A 25,280-nucleotide genomic window follows, 5' to 3' on the forward strand; every position below is an offset into this window, starting at 1 on the left:
ATCTAAAGCTTTAATTTAAACTTTACAAAATATCAAACTTTTGGATAGTGAAAAATAATCACATATTATGTCGAAAAATCGTAAAATTAATGTTAATTATATACTTAAGAGTCTTATTTAAATGTGATTATAAATTTACAACTTTACTACGATAAATGTTATAATAGTTTTGTGTAATTAAAGTATGCATAAATCACAATTTGTCATATTCAGAGAACTTTTATCATTCTAAATTTTAAATTGAATATTCTTTCACATGAAAAGAGGCACTGTTATAGAAATGCTTGAGATAATTTTAAAGCTTTTTTATTGTCACATCCGAAATATCATTACAAAAGCATTACGTTTATAATTAATATCTAGTTAAAAAATTATTACCTTGCTAAATTTGTTTCTAGTGTAATTAACATGTGTCTAAAATATTCACGAGAAAAAATGTTATATAATGGGCATATTATATATATGTATAATTATACTTATATAAAATATGTCAATTTTATTTATAATTATATGTATATAAAACATTTTTTCCCGGTTGGTTCAGGAATACACACTTAACAAATTAATAATACAAACAAAAAGGACATTCTCCCACAAAATTCAAAGAATATTGTGTACAAAATTCTATTTCAAGATTATGATGCGCGACTATTACGTGGATCAAACTAGTAGGAAGAATAATAGAATATTGCGAAATATATATAAATAGTAATGTGATTTGAGCTCAATGTTTAGAAACATTTGATGATTACGAAATACAATTAATTTTGACCATGAATTTGATTGAAAGAATGTCCAAATTCTCTTGATGTTGAGTAATTTTTAAACATGTTGAGCAATTTTTTAAAATTTTTTACATATGTAGAATAATGGACTTAATTCACGTTTTGATGGATAGGTTGCGTCATCAATATTGAATATTAACATTTAATAAGGTTTTATTTTTTGTTAATTTTTTGTTTACGTCTTTGTTATTTTATAAATTTAACTTTGACATGATCCATTTGCATACGTACTATTATGTGTTGATTGAAACATTCTTCTTCTTTTGAATTTTATTTGAATAACACAATCAAAAATTTGATTAGATATGTGTAATTGTTCTCGATCTCGTCAAGATAAATCATTCTTCAATTTTTGTAATTTAATGTGTTGAAAACCAAAGAAAATTGTTAAAACGTTTAATTGATGTGAAGATATCATGGTATTTTAATAAACTAGCTAATTAAATTTTTATATTATTTTCTACGCATTTTAACCGCGTGCTGTACTTTCATTCATCTTGTTTGGTTCTTGTTATTTCTAATGAAGACGCAAATATACATCGGTAAACACATTTATTGACAAAACTGAATAAAAAAATATCTACAAGAAAAAAAAGATTAAATTACAAATTTAAAAGCTCAATAAATATGTTCGAACTTTTGCATAAATGACATGTAAAATGTCGATTTCATAAAATCTAAATAAACTTAAGAAATAGAAAGAAAAATAAAAAATGTAAGTACGAATGAGTAAATATGAACAAGTATGTCGAATGGCTGCAATGAATATATTGTCGATAAGATAATATTTATTATCGAGAGAATATTACACCGTTTGTTTTTTCTTTGGAATAATGTAAGAAAGTGCAGAATTTTAAGTGCATACAATAATTGATCACTAAATTACAATTGTACAATTTGTGTATATAAAAAAAATTGTACATATTTTTTACAATGATTATTTCGCCTATATAAGCGGAATAACTTATTTCATGAGCAACATTGTACGAGCATTAATTATACACTTTTCTTTATTCCGATATATTGGTGAAGGTACATATGTCATGCCGTTTTAATATAGCAATATAATCAATTTCATTAAAGAAATATTACTTTTCAAGTTTGTAATAAAAGGGCATGAGCATATGATTTGTTTCTTATATAAAAAAATTTTAATGCTTCATTAATTCAACAATTTCACTCCCATACGACTTATTCTAAAATGACAGAAGTATTCAAGACATTTATTAAGTAAATACACATAAAATCGTTTACAATGTATGCTTTGTTTTGTTTCGAATCATGCCCGAAATGAAACAGGAAACACTACGTGCGAGATTGTGATTAAACATTTATATGTATTTAGTATATATCAAAAATTGCTTAGTACAAGGTGAAATAACTTTTGACAATTTTATAATAGTACTATTAGAAAACACGAACAGTGCTATTATAAAACATTTTAAGTTGTAATTATAAGTTTCAATAATTATAAGTATCTAATATACTATTGTAAAAATAATATTATCATTCTATGCGTATTACTGCACATAGAAATTAGTAAAAAATATTATACATAAGCTATTTTCGAATTTCGAATTAGTTGCAAAACAAAAGGATATTTTGATCAAAAAATAAAAAATACGTTACATTGTCCTCTTTTTTAACAAAATGTTATTTTTAGCAGTATTATAGAATTAACATATAGCTTACAATTCGCACCTCTCTATTACTTTCTGATATTTTAACATCAAGAAAAAGTGTGACTATGATAAACAATATAAAATACTTTTGAGATAGATATAAATTAATTGCTTTCCTCCTGATATTTCCTGTTTATATTGAAACTTAAAAATGTCTCTAAATCAAGATATATATATAGGAAATAATAAACATTATTTACATTGTAACCTCCGTTTTAATATTATTCTTATTAGTTTTAACTTTATGAACTAATTTTAACTTTTCAGAATTGTGTTAGTTACACACATTAATAAAAGACATAATGGCTTCTACATTAAAGTTATAAATAAATTTGTTTAAAAATATTATGCCAAGATATTAATATATTTCCTTATAGTTAACATATATAATTTTATCTAACTTTGTTAATGTCATTATTAAGTTTTCTTATTGCTAATAATGTAAATCATATTTTACAATATCCATAATTGTACATTTGCTTGATATTTTACTATAGACCAAAACTACGATATTTTCATAAATTATTATGTGTACTTAGTAACGGCAAAAAAAGTTCTTGTACCATGCATGTAAATCACACTGCAGCTCTCTATTAGAGCTATGCAAAGTATTTTTAGATAATACACTGCATCAGTTTTATTATACACAATATATATATATATATATAGAGTTTCCTTAACTTTAATAATTTTTATTTTATAATTAATTATAATAGATTTACAATATAAATAAGGAAAATTGTCAAGTGCGCTTTGGCTCTTATTGTCTAATTTTCCTTATTTTTTTTAAGGATATTACACTAACACTGGGACAGAAGTGAAACATTGGACTATTGAATAGGTACATCTTCTTCTTTTATTTGTTATTACGAGATTGTTTGTAGCATGTTTATATTATTACCACTTTCTTCTTCTTCTTCTTCCTAAAAAATATAATAATTTATTAATATTCAATATTATCTAAATAAATTCATATTATATATTTTTCTTTTTCTTGTAACATGAATGTTATTTAAAAAAATAACTTTGTTAAAAAAGAGCACTATTCACCTCATCAAATCCAAAACAGGTTTCCATTTCTTTTTGCAATTTAGGATCATGTTGTGAATTCTGTGCTGATGATTTTGATGGAGTAGAGGGTTCTATCTTTAGGTCATGCAACTCCATATCTTCTTCTACTTCATCAATTTCTTCTCCCGTTCCTGTTACTATGCTACTGTCTTGAGTTAAAGGATCTTGCATTACTAATTCTCCATCTTCACTTGCGACAACAGCCATCTAATTATTATCATAAATGATATTATAAGTATAATGATTTTAGATTATACTTGATGTATTTAATTATATAATAATTTGCTTCAAAAGAGATAAATAAATCCTTTAAAATATTTTGCTGAAGGAGCAAATACCTGATCATTTCCTTGAGTATCCGCTAATTGAATCACTTCTAATACAACGTATTGCTGGCCATCACTACCTTGAACCGCCATCATGTCATCCTCATCTTCCTCCTCTTCTTCATCTTCATAACCTTTAAGTTTAGAAGCTAAATCACCTGTTGTTACAATATAACACATGGATATTAGTCAATGACCCATATTTTAGATCATATCGTAAGTGTCCCTGTGAGGATGAACGATTTTATATGCTATGAAATAATGTAAAGAATTGACGTTTATGAATGACAACACACGCAAATTCTAACTTTGTTACGATTTCTTTACAACTTCCTATAAAAATTTAAGATCATAGTTTTGAAACTTACCTGTCATTACTTCAACACGTTGACCGTCAATGATTTGTATCTTCTTCTGTCTACCGATTTTCAAAGCTTGCTGTTTTTCTTGTAGAGACGATTCTGGATCGTGAACGGCCATATGACGAATAAGATTACCTTTATGTCTGCGTAATAGAAAATTTCATGTAAAAAAGTACTAATAATTAGTTTTATCGTATCATTAATCCTTTCAGATAACGTTTCAGATTGATTACGTATACATACCTAAATGCTCTTTCACATTCAGGACATTGATGCGTTTTTTCTTGTGGCGCTGGAGGAACATAGTTAGGATTATGATAGAGATTGCAATGCCGTTTGAGTAATTGTTTTTGTCTAAATGATTGAAAGCAGTGATCACACTGATATGGTTTCTGATCGGTATGAATAAGCATATGACTTTCCAAATGACGCGCCGATATAGATGCATATGGACATAGGTCGCACTTGTAACACTTTTCTCCTTCGTGAGTTTTACTGTGCAACTTATAGCTATATCTAAAATATAATACATATATTAAAAATATAGTTTATTAAGGTGCGCATTATAATTTTTGTATTTAATACACATTCAACTACTTCAACACTGTAATAATGTTTCTTAATGTAATTTAAAAAATTGCTTATATACCTATCTGGGAATGTCTTTCCGCAACGTTTGCATTTTAGTGGTTTATCTGAAGTATGCAACTTTTGCACATGAATTCTAAGATCTGTTTTTCTGCCACATGTAGCGGGGCATAACTCGCATTGAAATACTGGTTTATCACCTACTGCAATACATATATTGTGCCGATGAGAAAATAAATTCATGTAAATAATACATAATCTGCTCATACATAATTAATATAAAATATAAAACAAAATATACATATAATATTAGGTGTTGGAATTAATTCGTAGCGTTTTTAATGAAAGAATGTTATTTATTTCACATGAGCATTAAAAAATACATTAATGAAAGTACTTCCCATCACTTGTAAAACGCTACGAATTAATTCCAACACCTAATATATATCATACTGAATGAGATAAATACCGGAATCCCTGAATATCTTGGAAATTTATAAATTTTACAGAAAAGTCTTTCAGACAAAAGTTGTAGGATTTAAAATTATCTATTTACTGATCTTATCAGTTTAATCTTGGGTGGCGTTACAAAAGTTAAGTCAAGATTAAATCGATTTTTTTTTTATAGAAACTTCATTTTTCATTGCTTGTTCTTATAGCTTATCTCAAGAGCTTTTCAAAACACTATAACAAAATATTTTTCCATTAACTACTTTTATTCTTACACTAAAAATGAAAATAATGGGAACAATCTCCAAACTCCTTAACATACAATGATAATATCATGATTCTGAACAACATTTAAAAGATTTTAACCAATTGGACACTACAGACAATGCCGATGGTACTGTAACAGAGTTGCCACAGAAAATGAATTTTAAAATTCCCTGACTTTTCTAGGTTTTCCAGATGCAAATGGAAAATTTTCCAATACAAAATATATATACAAAATATTTTAACACATTTAGAATCAAGGAAAGCTAGCCTATATTATTAAAAATAACTATATTATTAATAATTATCAAAAAAAGACTTAGTAGCATAATAAAATTTTGAGTACAAATTTAAGCCAATAAAAAATAAATTAGCATTGGAAAAAAAGAATGCAATTATGAAAAAGAATAATCGAATAAAATATACTGAATAAAATATCAATTTTAATTATTTTATTAAAATCGTTTAAAATGCGCGAGTTTTGAATGTATTTAATTATAAACGTCAGATATAATATTTAAAAAATTATAACAATTATTTAGAATAGGAGCAGTTTAAGGAAATTGTAAACACATTTAAAAATTCCAGACTTTTTTACATTTTCCCCTGACATTTCTCAGTTTTCTATGACCAATTTCAATTTCACTGATTTTGCCCAGTTTTCCAGATCTGTGGCAACTCTGTGTAACTTTCAAGCCTTATAACTCAAAAAGACTGCGTTCAACAAAAAAAATAGTTTTGCAACTGTTGCATAATTCTTTAATATGATTAGTTTATGTATTTAGATCCAATAAAAAATTAAGGGCAAAATTAATTATATTAAAGAATTTTACAATAATTTTGCAAAGCTGCTTTTTCTGAATTCTTAATTTTGCTGAATGCAGCAAAATTAGTTAATGGAAAAATATTTTGTTATAGTGTTTTGAAAAGCTCTCGAGATAAGATATAAGATTATGTAATGAAAACTGAGAGTTTCCGTCGATTTTTAAAAAATCGATTTAATCTTGATCTTGACTTCAAACTCAATAAAAAGATTAATTGTCTGAAATACTTTTCTATAAAACTTATATTTTCCGAGATATTCAGGAGTTCTGATACTTTTGCCTCACCCTGTATAATAAAAGAAGCCAATAAGAGACTGAATATCCGAGTGTGTATAACAAGTTATTTATTAAAATATTAGCAATAACTTAGATGTTTTGACACTATAATTTGGATCATCTTCAGTAAATACAGAATAAAGCAGAGAAATTACATGTGTTTCAAACATTGAAAGCAGTCACATAAAAACCGAACACATGTCAATTTTTTAAAAAGTTTCTCTATTTGCTTGTATAATGGAACTGCGTCAAATAGAGGTTGAATCCGTATTATCTTATAAGATACAATAAAAAATATATATTATATTTATACAGTTTTTTCTGCCAAGTTTTTTTAAAAGTAATACTAATACAATGCGCGAATGCTATAATTTCTGAATACAATGTTCGAATATCGTACTGTCAATTTAAAAATCAATCTTTATGTCATCTAAATATAAAAAGTGCAAACTTTCGGTCGAAGTTAGATGTTAAACTAATACGTGTATACGTATTCTTTAAATGAATTTATCTCAAAAAATAATTATTCAGAAAATTATTATACTATCGAACTTTCAACATAATCAATCTAAAACTATTATTTAAAATTTCCTCCAAATTTAATTTTAAAATCTGTAAAGAGAGAGAGAACTTATTGCAAAAAATATTACCTCAGAATGCTGAGAATTAAACCCGGATCTCTAGCATTCCGTGTTAGATAAATCTTTATGTTTAAGGTATGCAAATTATATCATATTTAAATTATAAATAACATTATTTTAAATTTCCTTATACTAAAGCCATTATTATTTTATTCAATTGATCTTAAAGACTTCCTGGAAACAATATGTATTTTTCTATATAAAACTTACCATTATGTATTAATTTATGCGCTTTCAAACTGTTGGATTGAGTAAATCTTGCTTGACAAAAATCACATTCATATGGTTTTTCTCCAGTGTGAATGCGAAGATGACGTTTTAGTTTAAATGTATCCGGACTTGCATATGTACAATGTGGACACTAAAAAAATAATTAAATATTATATTTATTAGTCATTGTTACAGAATCAATACTATATTCTTAAGAATAAAACATATTTTTTACATTAAATATCATAAATATCATTATAATATTTTAAAATAAAAACTAGTCAAAAATATTATAAGGAAATACATAAATTATATACATATTATTTATAAAAGAACTGCAATTCTAGGAAGAATAAACTTGATAGACTTTCAGTTTTCTGTGTTCATGCAACTTATTCTTCATACATACATATCTACATATAGACTATGTTCCACTTAGAACTTGCAAAATTCTTAGAATCATTTCAGCCTTGTTGTTTATCAAATGTTAAACAAGAATAATACAAGTAACAAATGGAACGCAGCCTATAGTGCATTTATAAAGTTTTTATGTACATATTTTTCGCATATATGACTACATTTACACGGCACGCTTAATCGGGTTTAATAACATCCATAGTTATGGCCAATCATAGCTGTTCCTCGCAAAAATGTAATAACTGTAATTGGTCAGTTTCATAACTATAGATGTTATTAAACCCGATTAAGGGTGCTGTGTAAATATAGTCTATGATAAATTAAATTAAGAAAAAATAAGAATATATACCTGGTAGGGTCGTTCGCCAGTATGGCATCTAATATGTCTCTTTAGTTTTGATAATTCAACAGATGCATAATCGCACTCATGACATTTATGTGGTTTTTCATGAGTGTGTCTGTAGCGAACATGTCTTACAAGTTCACCTGCAAATATATGAAAATAGAAATTATATATTATACAGTATTTTTTTGCAAGCATTTACATTTGATAAATCAAACATTTCTAACTTAAAAACAAAATTTAGCAAAATCACTGTTAATTTTTAAATAATTATATTTAATGTATAATAAACAATGCTATTAATTAATTATATCTAAAACAAAATAAAATAATTTTGAAATTTATCAAATATATTATATATTTTCTTACATTTCCTTTACATAATTCAATGTACGATGTGTAAATAGAAAAAGTAATCAGGATCAAATTACATACCAGAAGTTGTAAATGCACTCTCGCAATATTTGCAATGATGAGGTTTGGTCCCAGTATGAGTGTTAACATGATTCTGAAGTGAAGCTAGCGTTTTAAATCCTCGCTCACAAACACTACATTTATGTGGTCTTTCTTCTGAGTGCGATTTCATATGTCGTGACAAAAGGTATCTATTATATAAATATACATAAAAAAATAGTTTATTATTTACTTGTCTAATTTAGCATACCGTTTCTTTAGGTACATGTGCGATAATAAATTCAAAAATAAATTAAATTATACAAGGCTACGTTCGAAAATATCCGAGAGTTTCTGTAAATTATTTTATATCCTTGTTAATAAATATCCAAATGTTAAACAAAAATAAAATGATACATAGAATCACTCGAATGGTATTTTCGAACGTGCCAACATAAAAAACATTACAAAAAAATAATTATGCAAGCTAAAAGTAATACCGTTTTGGGCTAGTATAGTTGCAGTAGTTGCACATATGAGCTTGAGTTACGGTTTGAGATTTCTTTGGGAGGAACTTAATAATTTTAGTTTTGTCATCTTCTGTCTCAGATTCAACTGGAGCCTCATTGTCTTCATTGTCTTCAAAATCATATACAGTGAGATCTTGTTCACCTTCTGCTTCTTCTCCCTCAGCTGGTGCAGCAGCAGCTGCTGCTGCTACTGCCACTGTTGTTGCATCATCTTCTGTAGGTTTACTTTCTTTCTCTTCAGTTTCAGGTTGTTGAACTATCAAAACGTAACTAACTTCTCCAGGATTTGTATCAGATGGTACAATCGTGACAGTTTGATATGCATCGCCAGAGTTAATTACAACTTGATTGTTTTCACTGTTAACTTGTCCCTAACATTTATATTTGTACTTATAGCTGTGTTTTTGTGTTTTGTAAATTACAATCGTTGACAACAATTATAAATTTATCATTACTCACTTCTTCATCACCTTCAGCATTTTCAAGTTCTTCGATCTCTTGAAATTGTTCATCTTGAGTTGCATCACCTTCGTTTTGTACATCGGTCTCTTCTACCTCCTGTATTTGTACCTGTGTCATTACAGGTGGTTCGTCACTATTTGCCTGGTAATAATATTGACCAGACTGATCAACAAAGTATGTCCCACCCTCTTCTCCACCAGATAATCCTTCCACTTGTTGCACTATAATAAAAATATACAAAGAACAGATACATATACAGATATATACAAAGAACATATACAGATATATAGATAAAACAAATCTTTTCAATGTTTTTGTGAGCTAAATGATTTGACCTCTCCATTGTTTTGAGGAAGACAAAAAAATAAAAAAGAATAGTAGCTGTCAATTACTAAGCAAAACTCTTATTGTTCTCTCTCTCTCTCTCTCTCTCTCTCTCTCTCTCTCTCTCTCGCTCTCTCTCTCTCTCTCTCTCTCTCTCTCTCTCTCTCTCTCTCTCTCTCTCTCTCTCTCTCTCTCTCTCTCTCTCTCTGTTTTACTCAGTAAAATGAGAGAGGTGAAAGCATAGTTGGAATGCGAAGAAGACAAAAGCCACATTTCTATACATATATGTGTATATATAGCTGTGTATGTGTGTGTGTGTGTTGTGTGTGTGTGTGTTGTATGTGTATAAAAATATTTCAGACCAAGTGAAATGATTTCGAGAAAGATGTGTTTGGTCATGTTGTTTTTCTTAGTAGTAGCGCCAAGAAGAAATAAAAATAATCTCTACACTTTTAAATAAAATTATGATTTGTTTACATAGTGATTCCTCTTATTATGCTGCATATAAAGTAGAAATATTAAAAAACCAATAGTTTATGAAGTATTTTGTATTTTATTCTAACACATGTTAACATAAAATTAAATATTTCATAAATTTTGGTTTTTTTGTATCTTTATACTTAATATTCAAAATAATCTTCTATAATGCAAAATAATTAAAGCAATTACTATACTATTTAAAAAAAAATCTTATAATTTTATTTCAAAAAGTAGAGGTGGCTGTCATATCTTTTTGATTCGTCCATTTAGAATAAAAACATGACCAAAATGCATTAACCTTGAAATCCTTCCATCTTGTTTAAATTATTTCTTCTAAAATAAAAATTTTTTAGGAATAGTAAATTATATATATTTTAAAATCTTTAGTTTATTATATATACTATAAGTTCTCAATACTGGCAATGTATTTTGAAACAGACCTAAGAGATAGAATATTGAACAATATAAATATTTGTAAAAAAAAAACTGCTATGTGAGATACTAACATTGCACATGTTGCAACTGTTGTTCGCCTTGTCCACCCTCAATCTCTTTATTAAATGTCTCCAAGTAAGTTTGTATCTCAGTGACAGATTCTTGTCCCTCTTCCAATTTTATAGCAGCTACGTTACTCATGATTGAAGCATACAGCTCAAACAATGGTAGCTATGTTCATCAGTCTGAAACATTATATCATTAATATATATACATTATTGATATAAGTCCAGATAATTTAGAAATATGTGTGTTGAATTGTTACTACTCTACTGTAAATAATATAATTTCTAATATCAATAACACCTTTATATCAATAACAATTCTAAAAATAAGCATAAAGCCATGTTAAATATGCACTATATACGAATTGTAAATTCACATTTTTTTCACAAATTTCTCTTCACACACGCCCTATTCCCGTTTATAAGGCAAAACGAGTAATGATTAGTTGAAAGATTTGTAGAACAAAGCAACAATTTTCTAGTTTAACTTTATTACTTTTCATTAATCACCGAAAGCAAGCTTAAAAAATCGCGAGTCTACATTGCGAGGAAAGGAAACACGAGCGAGATTGGAAAATAAACCTGACCGTCATTGAAACCGAAAACATCTTTGTAGGTCAGGATGCGGGCTGTCGTTCCTTTCGGAGCGTCGCCCGAGGATACGACGAGCGGATAGCAATCTCGACGGCGGACATCGCCGTGATCAAATTAAACAAGAGGAATCGATAATGCGACGGAGAAGAGAAATATGTGGTGCGCCGAGGGCCCGGCGCTCGTTGAGCAAAGACGAACATCCCGGTTGTCGCGTCGCCCGCGACGACGGCGGGGCGCTCGCTTCTCGGCGTGTCTCGACGCGCGCGATAATCAAGGGGGCAACGTGCGCGGTGACGGCGGCGACGGCGGCGACGCGCTGCCATCGGACGCGGCCAGCGGCGCTAGAGGTGGCCGATATACGACGCCATAGGCAAGTACGAGGGAAGCCGAGCGCGCCATGACGGGCAACGCCAGCGAGGCAAGGCGAGACGAGAAAGGAACGGGTGAGCAACGCCATGGTGACGCGGGCGGGTACCTGGGGGAACACCGTATTTCACGGACTCTCGTAAAACACACGGCGGGGGCCCCACGAGGTCGCGCATTCTGTCGGGGAGCTTTTAAGACAAACGCGGGTGCTTTCGATTTCAGGACACAGGGGGCATTAACGACAAAAATTTCAGAAAATTATCACCGTCGGCGCTGTCATCAATATGGAGGACATCGTGCGACGATGCCGCCGTACCGTTGCGCCGCGTGCCACCAGGAACTGAGGGATCGCTCGGCACGTCTCGGGACTGTCCACCAGCTAGAATATCGTGGAAACTCACCAAACGTCACCGTAGAACACGATTGTCGACGCTATTCGGACCGATGGGTTGATATGAAGCCACCAAATATACACGTAAACCCACGATCGTCGCGTGAGGGCGTTGTATAAGAGCAAATATGGCCGATCGAACTGCGATGGTTCAAATGCTGCGCTGTGCTGCGCGTTGGCAGCTGCGCACTAGGCACGTCACGCGTCACGCTCGCGTGTTTATACGCCGACCGTGATTGTTCTTTCTGATATCTTCTAAACATTCTAGAATCTGGAAGGTACGATTTACGACGTCGACCTTTCGTAAGGTTCGAATGCTTTAGAATTCTTCAGTTGCCAATTATTTCAAATCCATTTAAGCGAATTTTTATCATGCAATATATACGCGCGAAAAAAAAAATGATACATTGCGCATCGAACGCTAAGAATAGCCATGTTACTGCGCCCTTTGTATCGTACACAATCGTAAAGTTCTTTATGTTTAATATAATATATTTTTTATATGTTAATTTTATAACATTTTTTTATATGAGAGTCGATTTAAATAAAGTTTTATCGTATCCAATTTTAATCGCACATTATTCGTCGTACATGCGAAACGCATTTACACGCGTCCCACGTACCTAAGCTGACATGGCAACCAATCAACTTTCTGCTTTTTCCGGAAAGAGTGATATGTAGAAGGAGGCGATTGGCTATTGCGTCCACTTCTTATTGTGCAGGATTGATTGGTTAATTTTTCTATGCGTTCGCATATTTCGCATCGTGCGAGTCTGTCTGAACAGACCTTTAAAGTCATTTGATAAACGGAAATTGCGCGAAACTCGGATTATTATTAATTCATAAGTGTATGTACGTAGTTATTTCCATTTTTATCAATGTAGATTAACTGTGATCGGTTTGACTTTTTATCTTTTTCTAATTTTAAGAATTAAAAAAAGATGAGTACATTAAATCAACATTGAAATTAATCTACATTGTGAAAATGGATATTAACTGCCCATTATTTTTTTTCGCAAAAAACTACTCATATTTCTAATTCTAATGTATCGTCGCGTCGAAAGATCATGCTTCGTGCACGCGATATTAATTTGTTGCAATATACTGATCGAAATTACTATTACTGAATGAAATTATAAAAAGAAATAAAGCATATAAAAGCATATAGTCGTTGCAAGTGTGAATGATTAGTGAACTCTTCCACATAATTATATATTTCATGTATTTTCAAAATAATTTAATTATGGAATCATGTACAAGCTACATTAAAGTCATAACTAATACAACAGTATAAAGAAAATAAAATCATTAACGATAGAGAGAGATATATATATATATACAAAAATTTGCGCGTATACATATGCTAATCTACATTCAAGTTTAATACAATAAGGATATTTCATAGAGTATGTATAAAAATAGCAGTTTTAATATAGTTTTACAATATACTGTACTTTCTCATGCCTTGTATTACAAAATACCACATGGTAACTTATTAGATGATTTATTACACATATGTATATGTATATATGTATATATATATATATATATATATATATATATATATATAATGTATAAAAAATTAACGAGATATAAAATTAATTTAGAGAAATTACAAATAAACATAGATCTTTTTTTGGAAGAACAGAAAACGTATAAAAACTTTAACATGTTAAATATTGTGTAATATAAGATATTTTTTATCTTTACATGATTGTAGATTCAATTTAAAGATTTTCTAATTATTTTTCTATAATTATTTTATATATCAAAGTTATTAGTATTACAAACACGTGTTTTAAAATATGTTTTAAGTATCACGAGGAATCCGGCAGGATTTTTGCTGATCGATCAAATTTTTAATATCCACTTGTAAAACATAACCCATGAATATTGCCATTAAAATCGTCAATGCTATTGAAATTAGAAGCATATATTTTACAATAACGATTTCACTGTATATGTTGTTATTGTGTTTTTCTAAATGATTTATCTGCAAATTATTACAATGCATTAGTATTTTTAGAAACGTTTATTTTAATATATACTTAGAAAATTAAGACTGCAATATTAGGTCACATACCTTAGAAGAAAATACATCAATATGATCATTTCCTGCTACTGCAGAAGTTAGCATAAAATGAGATTTTTGTGTCTCGCTATTTTCAGTAGCACCGTCACAACATCGTAGTTTGTGCATTTCTGTTGCCTTTTCAGACTACAAAAAGACAATATTATTATGTGAAAGATCTTACCTAACAATATTTTAAATTTGAAGTTGTTGATATCTCAACATAAAAACATATATAATATATTAAATCAACATTAATTTACCTTCCAGAGTAAATTCAGTTCTTGCGTTGTAGCAGTGTTTGTATTTTTTAAGGGGAAGCACATGACTAGAAATCTATCGTTGTTTAATAGGCCACGTATATTATAGCCAGATTGTAATACAACCATAACAGTTCTTTGTTCAGATGGTTGCAAAAGTCCTGAACTTGGCCGTACTCTAAATTTCTCAGGTGATGTTGTCTTTATCTACAAAATTACCATACCTATGTTAAGCTACATTTCTCAGTTGTTATTATTATAATAATCGAATAACAATGTCTATATACCTTATAAGATAAAGATTTATCAGTTGTAATATTCTTAAGTGTAATTGTCCCAGTGACATCATTTCCATCTTTATTAAACGTAATTATTTCCGTGGGTTCTATAGATAAGACTGAAGCAAATATAATTTATTTAAATAAATCTTTTATATATTGTAGTATGACGTAACAAATTTGTATGTAAATTTTGTACATACGTTGTTCTTCATTGATCTGGTCCCCAATACTAGTCGGACTTTGTTCCGTAAGTGGTGAATTGTCTACAAAGTGTACCTACAAAATATATAGAGTATGTTTAAAGAAATAATATATTGGATAGAGATGCTTTAACACTTATAAATAATTTAATATACATTTTCTACGTATTCCATTTTGTTCAATACTTTCTTTTTCGGGATAACTAATTTGAAATAGAAATGATGTTGAAAACAAATCAATGTAGTTAACAAAAGAATAATAACAGAAAAAAGAATATAGTGCAATGACAAAAAAGCATAGTGAATGTGACACATCAAGTAAAAGCAATATCTTGATCTTATTCATTTAACATATAGTTATGGCAATGACATAAGAAATGTATGTAATATATATATATATATATATATATATATATATATATATATATATATATGTATATATACCTTTTTATTATCCAGTTTACCATTTAATACGCTATCTCCATTTGTTTGCTCTTCTGAGATAAATTTGAAGATGTAATCATTGTTACCTCCCCAACATTTCAGTGCATCGTTTGGATTGACATAATCTTTTAATGTGGTTTTGTTAACAAACTTAATTTTCGGAATAGCTTTTGCAGGTAACCATGATTTTATTATTTTAAAAGCTGCATTTAAAACCCAGGGCATTTCCAAAACTATGATATAGTTTAGAAAATTTGGATAATAAGATTTGAATAAACCAATGAGATACTTAATAAGCTCCATATCCATATTGGAAAGTCCAGCATCTACCATGTCAAAGAAAAGTGATATTTGATTTCCATTTTCTTCTCTGAAAGTACAATAAATAAAAAACATCCATAGAGTATACAAGGTGCGGATATATTAATGCCTTTTATAATTCTTTATATAAAAAAAAGGAAATTAATAAATATACCAATACCTTTCTAATCTTTCGAACCAATAAACTATACATCTCTGAAGCTCCGCAAAATCTTTTACTCCTTTAACATGCAACTTTGACTTAATTACAAAAAGTTTTTTGCCATCCTTATCCTTACTATAGCTAAAGATTACACCATCTTCTAAATAATCTCTCCTAACATTATCCTCGGTGATATCTGTAATTCGATTTAGAATGAAAGAAGAGAAAGAAAGACATTTTGTTTTACATTATTCTATTAACTTTAATTCTTTCAGTATCGAGTACTTTTCATTTCATGAATGAATAATTCAGCACTGAATACTTTTGTTTAATTACTATTAAGGATGTTTATAAGCTTATATACTTATCGAAAAAATTAAACTTACACTATATTCAAATTAAGATATGTATATACTTGTCAAACAACTTTTATCAATTTTAATCTAAAATGTTAATATCTTACAGAGAATAATAAAAATTGAAAATGTCAAGCATAAGATTCACATGCATAGTTTTACCATTTGTTCCAAATTTTCTTCTCCAAGTACAAGTTTCCCAAAGCATGTTGAACGCATCTTGTTCGTTAAACTCATGATGTTCCAAAAATCGTTTCAGCCAATCATCATTGTTTTTTATCCTGGCTATATCAGCAGTGTGGAAACCTCCTATGAATAATTATTAATCAAATTCAGATAGGAATAGATTCCAGATGAAAAAACAACTACAATTTTCTTTAGCATTTGGTTCCATATAAGTAATTAATACAATGATATAGGCAAGAGTTTTCAATCATCCATGCCTTTGTTAAAGTCAAGTGGGCTGCTAATCATTTTTAATTAAATACACGATCGCGACTGAATACGACCTTTGCACATGTTACATGAGCATCTTTATGACACATCAATTAACATTATAATATCAAAAATCGTTTCATTAAAAAACAGAAAAGGATCTATAATATGTACATACTAGAATCGGGTGGTCCTTCCTCCTCCAATTTTTTGAAAAATTTCTCGCGAAGCTCCGCGATCACTTTCGTTGGTGTTTCCATCTTTCTTTGTCAGGCTAACGACCAGGAGAATGACACTTTGACCGGCGCCGAGAACCTACCATAGACGATAACCAGATGATAATTGTTTATTCACATGCCTAGTCTGTGGCGTCTATACGTGTCGCGCCGCTCTGCGGAGCAAAATTCCTTTCTACATATGTCCAAAGTCTGTGCCCACCTCGAAATCCTCGAATCTCGACAGTATAGTTCAATTTGTTCAACCTTGTCATGCTTTGAAAGTGAAATAAGGATAATATCTTCGAGTCTCAAAGAGAAAAAGAAAGAAGTGACCCCCGCATTGATTGTACAAACGTATTTTTCCTGACATCTCATCCATGATCTAATTAAGAGATAATTTACAAATAACATCATCAAGTTGATGGTATTCCATTTCAAAGTGTCAATTTAATGAATTGCGGTAATTAACGTTGCACGATTTAGTAAGTTCGACTAACTTTCCACGCAATTTCTGTGTGAAATAAGAAAGCAATAATTTATTGCTTATAATCGCATTCGTCTACGGCTAATAATCCCGAGTGTCATAGGCCGATATTCATACGAAGTCAGTTATTTTTTAAGATTGTCTTAAGTAATCTTTAAATGTTAATACAGTTCTCTGATCAGTTTATGACATTAAAATTGTAAAAGAAATGAATACCAGGGCCATAGTTCAAACATTCCCGTGACTCATGCTCATTTCCACCAATGTAGATTAACTTTAATCTCGGTTCAACTTACTCTTCATCTTTTTCTAGTTCTAAAGATTAGAAAAAAACAAAGAGTAAGTTGAACCGAGATTAAAGTTAATCTATGTTGGTGGAAATGGCATCAATCAGCTGTGAAAAATGACCACACCTCATCAGCTGTTATGAACATTATTGTAATGTTACTGTAATATAATGTTACTGTATCACAATTTTATGCGAATTTTCCTGATAAAATTGACAATCTTTAAGAAATTATGACTCGATGCTACGTGATGTTTGATTAGAAAGACTGTAAATACACCATTTTACTGGAAAAAAATCATGTCACAACGTTACATGATGAAATCATGTAATTAAAATATGTAAATTACGTAACAAATTGTTCCAAATCAGTAGGTGATTTTTTTTAAATGACGTAATTCGAAAAATCACATGATATTAGAAATAATTTTATCTATCATGTGATTTTATAGTTGTCAAATTTTAAAGAATTGAATGATAGAAATAGAAGGAAAAAGGACATATCATCATGTGACTTTTCAAATTACAAGTAATTTTAAAAAATCACATACTGATTTGGAATAATTCATTACATGATTTATGTATTTTAATTACATGATTTCATAATGCAATTGTGTGACATGATTTTTTTCAGTAGGGTGGGCATTGTCGCATTTGTAACGTAATCAACGTACGTGCAATCGCGAATATTCTGTAATATTTATGCAATAATTTCGCTTATTTCTTTCAGAAAATTTGAGAATAACAATTTGCGACAAAACAAACATGGATGACGAAACATTAAATAGGTAATTGTACGATTTCACCAAACATTGTTACATTTATGTAATGATTTACAATGTGATATGTATAAGGGAAAATTCTCGTTTGGAATATACGAACAACGACTGGTTTTTATCCTTGCTTTTCATTGAGAAAATTGGACACATTATGAATAAACTTTTAAATAAATTAAGTTATAAAAATAATATTTTATTTGGATAGCGATGAATGTTTTGAAGTTTGCATGAACACTATTATATTTTAATTTTTCTAAAGAATCAGACTCTTGAGAAGCTAATAAGTGAGGTAATTTAACTGTATAAAAGTTATATTGCCGATCTACATTATGAGTGTTGTATATAAATAATAAACAATATAATAAATAGAAATTTATAAACACAAAAATACGACTTTATCTTTTGTTGTGCAATAGTTATTACGAAATATAAATATTTATTTAGACTAGCAGCAGAAGCTTTATTGGAAGAAGCCAGACTTGGTGCGCGAAGGGCCGAAATAATGGGTCCCAGTGGATGGGTGAAACCTAAAGAAACCGTTAACAAGAGATTTCTTCATTCAACGTTACGAAATGCAGTGATATCAAACAAGCACCGATCTCTGAAGCAAGAAAAAGTAAAAATTCAACCACGTAAAGACACTATTAAAAAGTCGTAATGCAGTATTGTTTTTCGCGTATGTATTTATATATGTTTCCGGTATACATCTTTAACAATTTCTCATTTGTTGTTAAGAGAGAGGGGAAGAGATGTGCAAAAGATGTTTAAATATTGTTACTATATAAAGTAAACGACTGTAGTTGTTTTTATTTATTCTATGACAGTACATTCATGTTATGATTAAATATTACATATTTTTGTATGTAATAAAAAAGAATTCTATATAAATATATCAATAAACGGTATAAAATGAATTACTGATCGATTATCAATATTGTACAAAAATATTTCGAATACTCTGCAATTTTCTTTCCTGTCAACATTCAATATTTTACATATTTTGTTCTCGATTAGTAAACATACTTTAGATCTTTCAAGCTGCCTTATGCAAATTTCTAATTATAATTTCCATAAAAGTTCAATGTATAATGAAATGTCATACTTTACAGAACTAAAAGACGAAATCTATTGTAATATTTCATACCTAATCTTTACAATCTTTATTAGAACTTTTATTAAATGTATAAAGATGAAATTAAGTGTGCAGCAATGTTAGATATTCCTATCTCATCATCTTGCATTTCACATTTTTCTTGCGCTTAAATATTTCAATAATGTTAATTATAACCTACTGAATAATAACAAGATTTAAAGCACCAATATCTTTAAATATATTTGTAACAAATATCTGCAGTAGGAGAATGTAATCGTACGCTTTTCTTCTAAGTATAAAATTGCTTACAATTAGTAATTACTTACAGTTAAAACATTTTGCATTGATAAGTTGCACATATTATATATGGCATCGCTTAGATGTTTGCTTAAAAAAGAAATCAGTAATCACATGTTTGTAGTTGCACATCTCTATCTCATTAGATATTAAATTGATAAGATTCTAATAGATCGAGATGTCTCTCCATATTAAAGTAATAGGACAATACTTGTCTATCATTCATGTATATTTATGGAGAAAAAAAAATTTCTTATATGCGTAAATTGCATTGCATACAAATCACTTCTCAATGTTACAATGATAGAATTAGTAATTATGATAGGATATACATATGTATGATGAAATTAAACTGCTTCCACATTTGCAATAATATGATAGTGTGTATTTGGTAAATTTTTCAAAATTTAGTTGTCAATAAATATAAAATATTTAACTTTAATAACATATTATGAACATTTTATCATATATGTTTGAAAATTTTCAACATTTTTAATAAGTAATGAAATTTGTTAATCAATTTTTATGTTTTTCTCACATATTAATGTCAAATATCTCTTAAATTTGCAATTATGTACAGCAAACAATAGAAATTTGGTACTTGTACTTTTGCATACACTGTGCAGTATTATTAGTAAATTACGCATAAATTGTCATTTATAAATGATTGTTTAATAATAAAAATTATATTTATGATATAATTATATAATGATATATAATGATATATGACAAATGTGAAATGATCCTATAAAAATTCACTTCTATATATGTAATGTCTATAACATAGACATATCTTGAATTTTGGGCCCGTTATTTTTTCCTATAACCTTTATTTATTAAAATAATTATCTATGAAAAAACTCTGCCTTAAGAAAATTATATTTTAAACACTAAAATATGTTTATGTTATTAAATTCTTCCATAAGCCAAGAAAAGTTGTCTGGAGATATAAACTCCGCTTCATTGCATAGTTTATAATTATTTTGCTCGACAACGCTACAGGTAATTCAATAAGTTACGCAGATCCATTCTGATGTATTTTCTTTTTTTGTTCTAGTAAATCTTTCATATCGACAAGTGCTTTTTCGATTTGTTTTGCAAATTTGGCAGCATCCTATAGATATTGAAATAATTTTGTTAGAAGATATCATTACATTAAATTACACTTTAATATAAACAATTATATACGGATCAACTATATATGGATCTATGAAATATATAATTGAAACAATAAAAATATTTAAAAAATATAGAAAAATAATTATAATAATAAAACCAAAAAGTATTAATTATTTTACCGTTCTTGATGAAGATCGTTTACTGGAAATATGGAAAAATATAAGATCTTCTCCCGCAATTATATAAGAAACTCCGTAGCCATCATCGGCCACAGGACCAAATCCACCACCAGCTGAAATGCATTTAGGATATGTTTTCAAATCTAGTCTCGAAGTTTGGCCGTGTGGAGTTTGCGATGTCGACAACCTCCATGGCTCGCTTAGAACTTCCTACAATAAAATCATTCATCATGTTTAATGAGATCATATTTAATCAATTATATACGTATATCATATTCATAATAGCGACTCGTAAAATAATTACCTGCAAAAATGGCGAATCTACTTCTAAGTACTTCGATATTACATATAAACAGAACAAGTGCCTATCTATTCCTTTACCACACATAGCATCTTGATAACTTTTTTGATGTCGTGCTGCTGCATCCATTAGCAACTTGACTTTTTCTGTTACCTATATTGGAAAAAAGATCGAATTAGAAATACACGGAGAAACAAATTTATGTGCTTTTTATTTATTAATTCGTTTTTACCGTTGTTGTTTTATCCTCCATTGCTTTTACCCATTTAGAAGATTCAATAGTGCATGGTCTGACTGTTTCTGTTCTACCTTCTCGGAATAACCTTGTCATGGAAGCCTCATAAGTTAAATTAAACTTGCCAGCATCACGATAGTAAGCCAATTGCAACGCCATTTGTATATAGGCGTCTGGTGATATGGAATGAGCTTTCATCAAACCTTTACCATAAGCATCGTGCACATAAACGCGTAATTCAACATCATTTAATATACTGTGCGCCACCTTTTGAATTAAAAATCAATTGTATTCGTTAAATATAGTACATATACTACATTTAGATAGAACATGAGATTACCTGATAAGATTGTTCAATTACTTCAATACATCTGGCATTTAAATCCCATTGCAAGCGAGTTGGAGCTGGAGGTATAAATTCCGGATTGCCTATATTGTGTCCGTCTTTATATCTGAAAATAATATATATTTCTCAAATGATAGAAAATTCTAAGCTATATTTTATTTTATTGAAAGAAATCAAATTCATGAAGAAAACCATATTATCATGCATTATTTGAAAAGTAAGGACTTAACTTCCACGATTATCGTATTAAATTTCATTTTAAATAACTTAGAATGGATAAAAGATAAAAAATAAATTGATTCAAATGGTCCTTACTTTCCAGATACTTTTTATAATATCATGCAAATCTATAAATACATTTTATTGTATGTAACTAATTTAAACTACAATAACTTTCATTAATTTATTTTAATTAGTCTATAACTTTTCATTGAAAATAAACATTCTTAATCATACACATTTATAATGCAATAACGAAGCAGATAATATTTTGACAGATTAAAAAGTATTACAGACAAAAATTTACATATAGAAACGCTTGTAAGCATAGAAAAGTTAATCATTGTATAATGATAATTACAATAAAATTATAATTAGGAATGATATAGATGAATGGTTAGTAATTTGCTCTACTACATTACACTTGTGTAACAATACACAACAATAAATAACCCGATTACCCGATTTCAATATCAGCAGCTATAATAAATTCCCATAGAGTTCCGAGCACTGGTGCATCAGCCCTAATAAGCATATGAGAAAGAAACATTAAAGACAAGACGCGAAAGAGAAATATAAAAAGCATTCATTATCCGTAAATCCGGTAGAAATAGGTAACCTCTAGGAAATGTAATATTTAAGAAACTGAAACATAAGCGTAGCATGAACCCCCACAGAACTTTAAAGATGACTACTGTAAAGAGCGTTTTAAGACACTAAAAATTTGTTAAAAAGAAGTATCTTAAATTTAAAAAAAACATATAGATATATGTTGCAATCCAAATTATTTCCATAGACGTTCTTAACACACAAGAGATAAAGTAACGTACAATAGTAATCTTACAGAAGCAGAAGAAGAGATGTATATATGCAAAATAAGTAATATTCTACGGGCTATAAATTGTAATTCTTACTGTCGGTTCAGGAACTCCGAACATAATATGTACTCCCACAAGTGTGACATGACTGCAGCATCTGCCCTGCTCATTACTTATCATTATATGCTTTGTTTCAATATATACGCATAAATTTTTATGTAATGTCTTATTTTATATTAATAAAAATATAGGTCTAATTGTGTTCATAGTATATTGTGCATAACAAATTCGCGCCTTATATTTGTCTCTATTGAAAATAGGTGCACAATTTTTTAAAATAAATATTTTTTTATAAAGTATATACTCACCAAGAATGTTCTGCGTTGAAGCCAATCTGTGTAAAGAGAAATTATTTTTATAAAACATTGAAGCTAATGATAATTAATTATATTATTACATTGACGTAATATAATCCAATGGGTTATTAACTCATTAGATTGTATTACATCGCATTGCAAAGGATTTCAAGTGAGGATCGAAATATTTGTAATCATTGTCAATTAATCGAATAAAGTAATAAATATTATACATACAATATTATACAATATCTTGTGTCTAGCTCTCAAGGCAATTTTATGTAATTGATTTATTTTTTGAGCCTTAATTCTTATTAATTTATTTAATGATAATCAATTATAATGCAAATATGAAGATAAGACAATAAATATATATTACTTACTCTGCCATTATTTCCAATGCATAGTGTAAAAGATTTATCGAACCATCGATCATATCCTTTTCCGTGTAATAGGTTTCTACCGTAGTGATCTAATTTTTCTGGATGTTTCTAATGCACGAAATAAATAAGAATTACATTAATTTGCAAATATGATTTAATATTTATATTGTTACAATATATTTTTATTTTATTAAATAACGTACTATATCGTATTCATAAGGTACATCGTCCAATGTGACTACAAATGCCGCCTTTTCAATAATATCCAAAGAAGCCTTATTTACACCTTTCGCGAAAAAATCTTTTCTGGCTTGCGCCCAAGCAGTTCTTTCGCCAGCTGTTAAAGCAGCTAATTTCTCCTCTCCTTCCGACGGTGTTGAATTGTCATCCAAAATTTGTTGAATCTGACTGTAAGGCAATATTATGAACACATGTATAAATGTAAAAATATATACCAATAAAACAATAACTTACATTTCTATCTCGCAGGGTTGAAGAATCCTATTTCGGTAATAAATTAAAACTTTGAAATATCTGCCTTTATGATATACTACAATATGTTTAGAATCCTGATAATGCACAATTTTGTCAACTTCAATTCCTGGAATTCGTGTAGTATTGAATACCCTTTCATATTGCCAAGAACACAATGGTACTAATCCTTGAACTAAAATCTGAAAATATACATAACTTTTTAAATATAAGTTTATCTACATGATTATAAACTTGCGTAATATAAAATATTCATTTGTAACTCTTATTTTGTGCTTTATATAAATTTCTCTTAAAAAATGAATGAAAATAAAGATATTAATATAAAATCGTATGCGTTTCCTAAATGTATGAAAATCTCTTCATTTTTAAATATAATAATTAAAGATAATTAGTAAAAAGAATAACTAACAGGTTCTAACTCTTGATGTTCGATGAGACGTCTATATTGTAAGCAAGAATATATTACAGCTCCGGCTCGGGCGGCTTGCAAGTTCGTGAAATGGGTGAGAATGGCATCTATCCCGTAGAAATTTGAGTTGACCATTAGAGGTGATCTTCCGCGTAAATAAACATATTCCTCCCACCAATCAGACACATAATTGGTGGCCCACCAAGACTTAAGGAACAGGTAACGCTGCAGCTTGACTCCGATGCCATTCTGGAACTCCTTGGCCAGGTTTTCCATGCGAGCATAATCCTCATCATCGAGCAATGGCCGTACACTTTTCAGATACTATTTAAATATACAATACTTTGATTTTTTCACTACAATGTTAAAGAGAAATGCCTAAAACTGTTATAGACTAAACTAGAAACTAAATTAAAATATTCATTAGACCAGCAATAATTTTGAATTCAATTTATACAAGAAATGTATAAATGT

The 25,280-nt window shown here is 29.1% G+C and overlaps 5 protein-coding genes across 16 annotated transcripts in view; 2 read left to right on the forward strand and 3 right to left on the reverse strand.

Moving 5' to 3' along the window:
* Positions 1 to 1,320: 1,320 nt before the first annotated feature.
* On the reverse strand, positions 1,321 to 12,427 carry LOC105149372 (uncharacterized). Of its 7 annotated transcripts, none has more exons than XM_087414084.1 (13): positions 12,290 to 12,427; positions 10,935 to 11,108; positions 9,622 to 9,845; positions 9,133 to 9,533; positions 8,675 to 8,844; positions 8,246 to 8,382; positions 7,480 to 7,630; positions 4,876 to 5,017; positions 4,470 to 4,742; positions 4,233 to 4,369; positions 3,877 to 3,998; positions 3,518 to 3,745; positions 1,321 to 3,390 (listed from the first exon to the last, which is right to left on the reverse strand). In XM_087414084.1, exons 2-13 carry the CDS (start codon positions 11,062 to 11,064, stop codon positions 3,334 to 3,336), a joined length of 2,172 nt encoding a protein of 723 aa, XP_087270210.1. In that variant the 5' UTR covers positions 11,065 to 11,108; positions 12,290 to 12,427; the 3' UTR covers positions 1,321 to 3,333. The 7 variants fall into 7 exon arrangements, with proteins under 7 accessions (XP_087270210.1, XP_011060039.1, XP_011060038.1 ...); XM_011061737.2 differs by having other exon boundaries at positions 3,877 to 4,022; XM_011061736.2 differs by having other exon boundaries at positions 3,877 to 4,022; positions 12,154 to 12,295.
* On the forward strand, positions 11,842 to 13,442 carry LOC105149374 (uncharacterized). Its single transcript, XM_011061745.2, has 2 exons — positions 11,842 to 11,965; positions 12,143 to 13,442. Exons 1-2 carry the CDS (start codon positions 11,920 to 11,922, stop codon positions 12,397 to 12,399), a joined length of 303 nt encoding a protein of 100 aa, XP_011060047.1. The 5' UTR covers positions 11,842 to 11,919; the 3' UTR covers positions 12,400 to 13,442.
* A 42-nt stretch (positions 13,443 to 13,484) lies between these two features.
* Positions 13,485 to 17,129, reverse strand: LOC105149371 (motile sperm domain-containing protein 2). The gene is made up of 9 exons (XM_011061735.2): positions 16,968 to 17,129; positions 16,517 to 16,663; positions 16,017 to 16,194; positions 15,536 to 15,905; positions 15,092 to 15,167; positions 14,898 to 15,007; positions 14,614 to 14,817; positions 14,363 to 14,497; positions 13,485 to 14,272 (listed from the first exon to the last, which is right to left on the reverse strand). The coding sequence occupies exons 1-9, from the start codon at positions 17,047 to 17,049 to the stop codon at positions 14,090 to 14,092; spliced, it is 1,485 nt and encodes a 494-aa protein (XP_011060037.1). The 5' UTR covers positions 17,050 to 17,129; the 3' UTR covers positions 13,485 to 14,089.
* Positions 17,130 to 17,289: 160 nt separating this feature from the next.
* On the forward strand, positions 17,290 to 19,470 carry LOC105149370 (hypothetical protein). Of its 3 annotated transcripts, none has more exons than XM_011061734.2 (3): positions 17,290 to 17,431; positions 18,508 to 18,565; positions 19,001 to 19,470. In XM_011061734.2, the coding sequence occupies exons 2-3, from the start codon at positions 18,543 to 18,545 to the stop codon at positions 19,212 to 19,214; spliced, it is 237 nt and encodes a 78-aa protein (XP_011060036.1). In that variant the 5' UTR covers positions 17,290 to 17,431; positions 18,508 to 18,542; the 3' UTR covers positions 19,215 to 19,470. The 3 variants fall into 3 exon arrangements, with proteins under 3 accessions (XP_011060036.1, XP_011060034.1, XP_011060035.1); XM_011061732.2 differs by having other exon boundaries at positions 17,327 to 17,467; XM_011061733.2 differs by having other exon boundaries at positions 17,350 to 17,489.
* Positions 19,328 to 25,280, reverse strand: part of whd (carnitine O-palmitoyltransferase whd) — a 28,378-nt gene continuing 22,425 nt past the window's right edge. For 2 of the 4 annotated variants that reach the window (XM_087414083.1, XM_011061729.2), the window contains exons 5-16: positions 24,807 to 25,130; positions 24,377 to 24,576; positions 24,106 to 24,310; positions 23,903 to 24,010; positions 23,532 to 23,557; positions 23,260 to 23,325; positions 22,807 to 22,869; positions 22,121 to 22,232; positions 21,778 to 22,047; positions 21,549 to 21,698; positions 21,245 to 21,454; positions 19,328 to 21,060 (exon numbers count right to left, since the gene is read on the reverse strand). In XM_087414083.1, the coding sequence (XP_087270209.1) occupies positions 20,962 to 21,060; positions 21,245 to 21,454; positions 21,549 to 21,698; positions 21,778 to 22,047; positions 22,121 to 22,232; positions 22,807 to 22,869; positions 23,260 to 23,325; positions 23,532 to 23,557; positions 23,903 to 24,010; positions 24,106 to 24,310; positions 24,377 to 24,576; positions 24,807 to 25,130 (1,833 nt within the window). In that variant the 3' untranslated portion in view covers positions 19,328 to 20,961. The remainder of the gene's footprint in view (positions 21,061 to 21,244; positions 21,455 to 21,548; positions 21,699 to 21,777; positions 22,048 to 22,120; positions 22,233 to 22,806; positions 22,870 to 23,259; positions 23,326 to 23,531; positions 23,558 to 23,902; positions 24,011 to 24,105; positions 24,311 to 24,376; positions 24,577 to 24,806; positions 25,131 to 25,280) is intronic. The other 2 variants (XM_011061731.2, XM_011061730.2) reach the window with 2 other exon arrangements.

This window comes from Acromyrmex echinatior, chromosome 15 (genome assembly GCF_024713525.1).
Source record: "Acromyrmex echinatior isolate Ae372 chromosome 15, ASM2471352v2, whole genome shotgun sequence".
NCBI lineage: Eukaryota > Metazoa > Arthropoda > Insecta > Hymenoptera > Formicidae > Acromyrmex > Acromyrmex echinatior.

What these genes read in the sequence shown, in the direction of transcription:
- LOC105149374 (XM_011061745.2), top strand. Translation starts at nt 11,920, where the DNA reads ATGACGGGCAACGCCAGCGAGGCAAGGCGAGACGAGAAAGGAACGG. An exon ending in GCGAGACGAGAAAGGAACGG is followed by an intron (nt 11,966 to 12,142) that starts GTGAGCAACGCC and finishes CAAAAATTTCAG; the next exon opens with AAAATTATCACCGTCGGCGC.
- LOC105149370 (XM_011061732.2), top strand. An exon ending in GATGACGAAACATTAAATAG is followed by an intron (nt 18,566 to 19,000) that starts GTAATTGTACGA and finishes ATATTTATTTAG; the next exon opens with ACTAGCAGCAGAAGCTTTAT.
- LOC105149371 (XM_011061735.2), bottom strand. Translation starts at nt 17,049, where the DNA reads ATGGAAACACCAACGAAAGTGATCGCGGAGCTTCGCGAGAAATTTTTC. An exon ending in AAGAAAATTTGGAACAAATG is followed by an intron (nt 16,195 to 16,516) that starts GTAAAACTATGC and finishes ATCGAATTACAG; the next exon opens with ATATCACCGAGGATAATGTT. An exon ending in TTGATGTATTTTCTTCTAAG is followed by an intron (nt 14,273 to 14,362) that starts GTATGTGACCTA and finishes AATAATTTGCAG; the next exon opens with ATAAATCATTTAGAAAAACA.
- LOC105149372 (XM_011061737.2), bottom strand. Translation starts at nt 11,064, where the DNA reads ATGAGTAACGTAGCTGCTATAAAATTGGAAGAGGGACAAGAATCTGTC. An exon ending in CTGGCGAACGACCCTACCAG is followed by an intron (nt 7,631 to 8,245) that starts GTATATATTCTT and finishes TTATTTTTTTAG; the next exon opens with TGTCCACATTGTACATATGC. An exon ending in GGAAAGACATTCCCAGATAG is followed by an intron (nt 4,743 to 4,875) that starts GTATATAAGCAA and finishes ATTATATTTTAG; the next exon opens with ATATAGCTATAAGTTGCACA.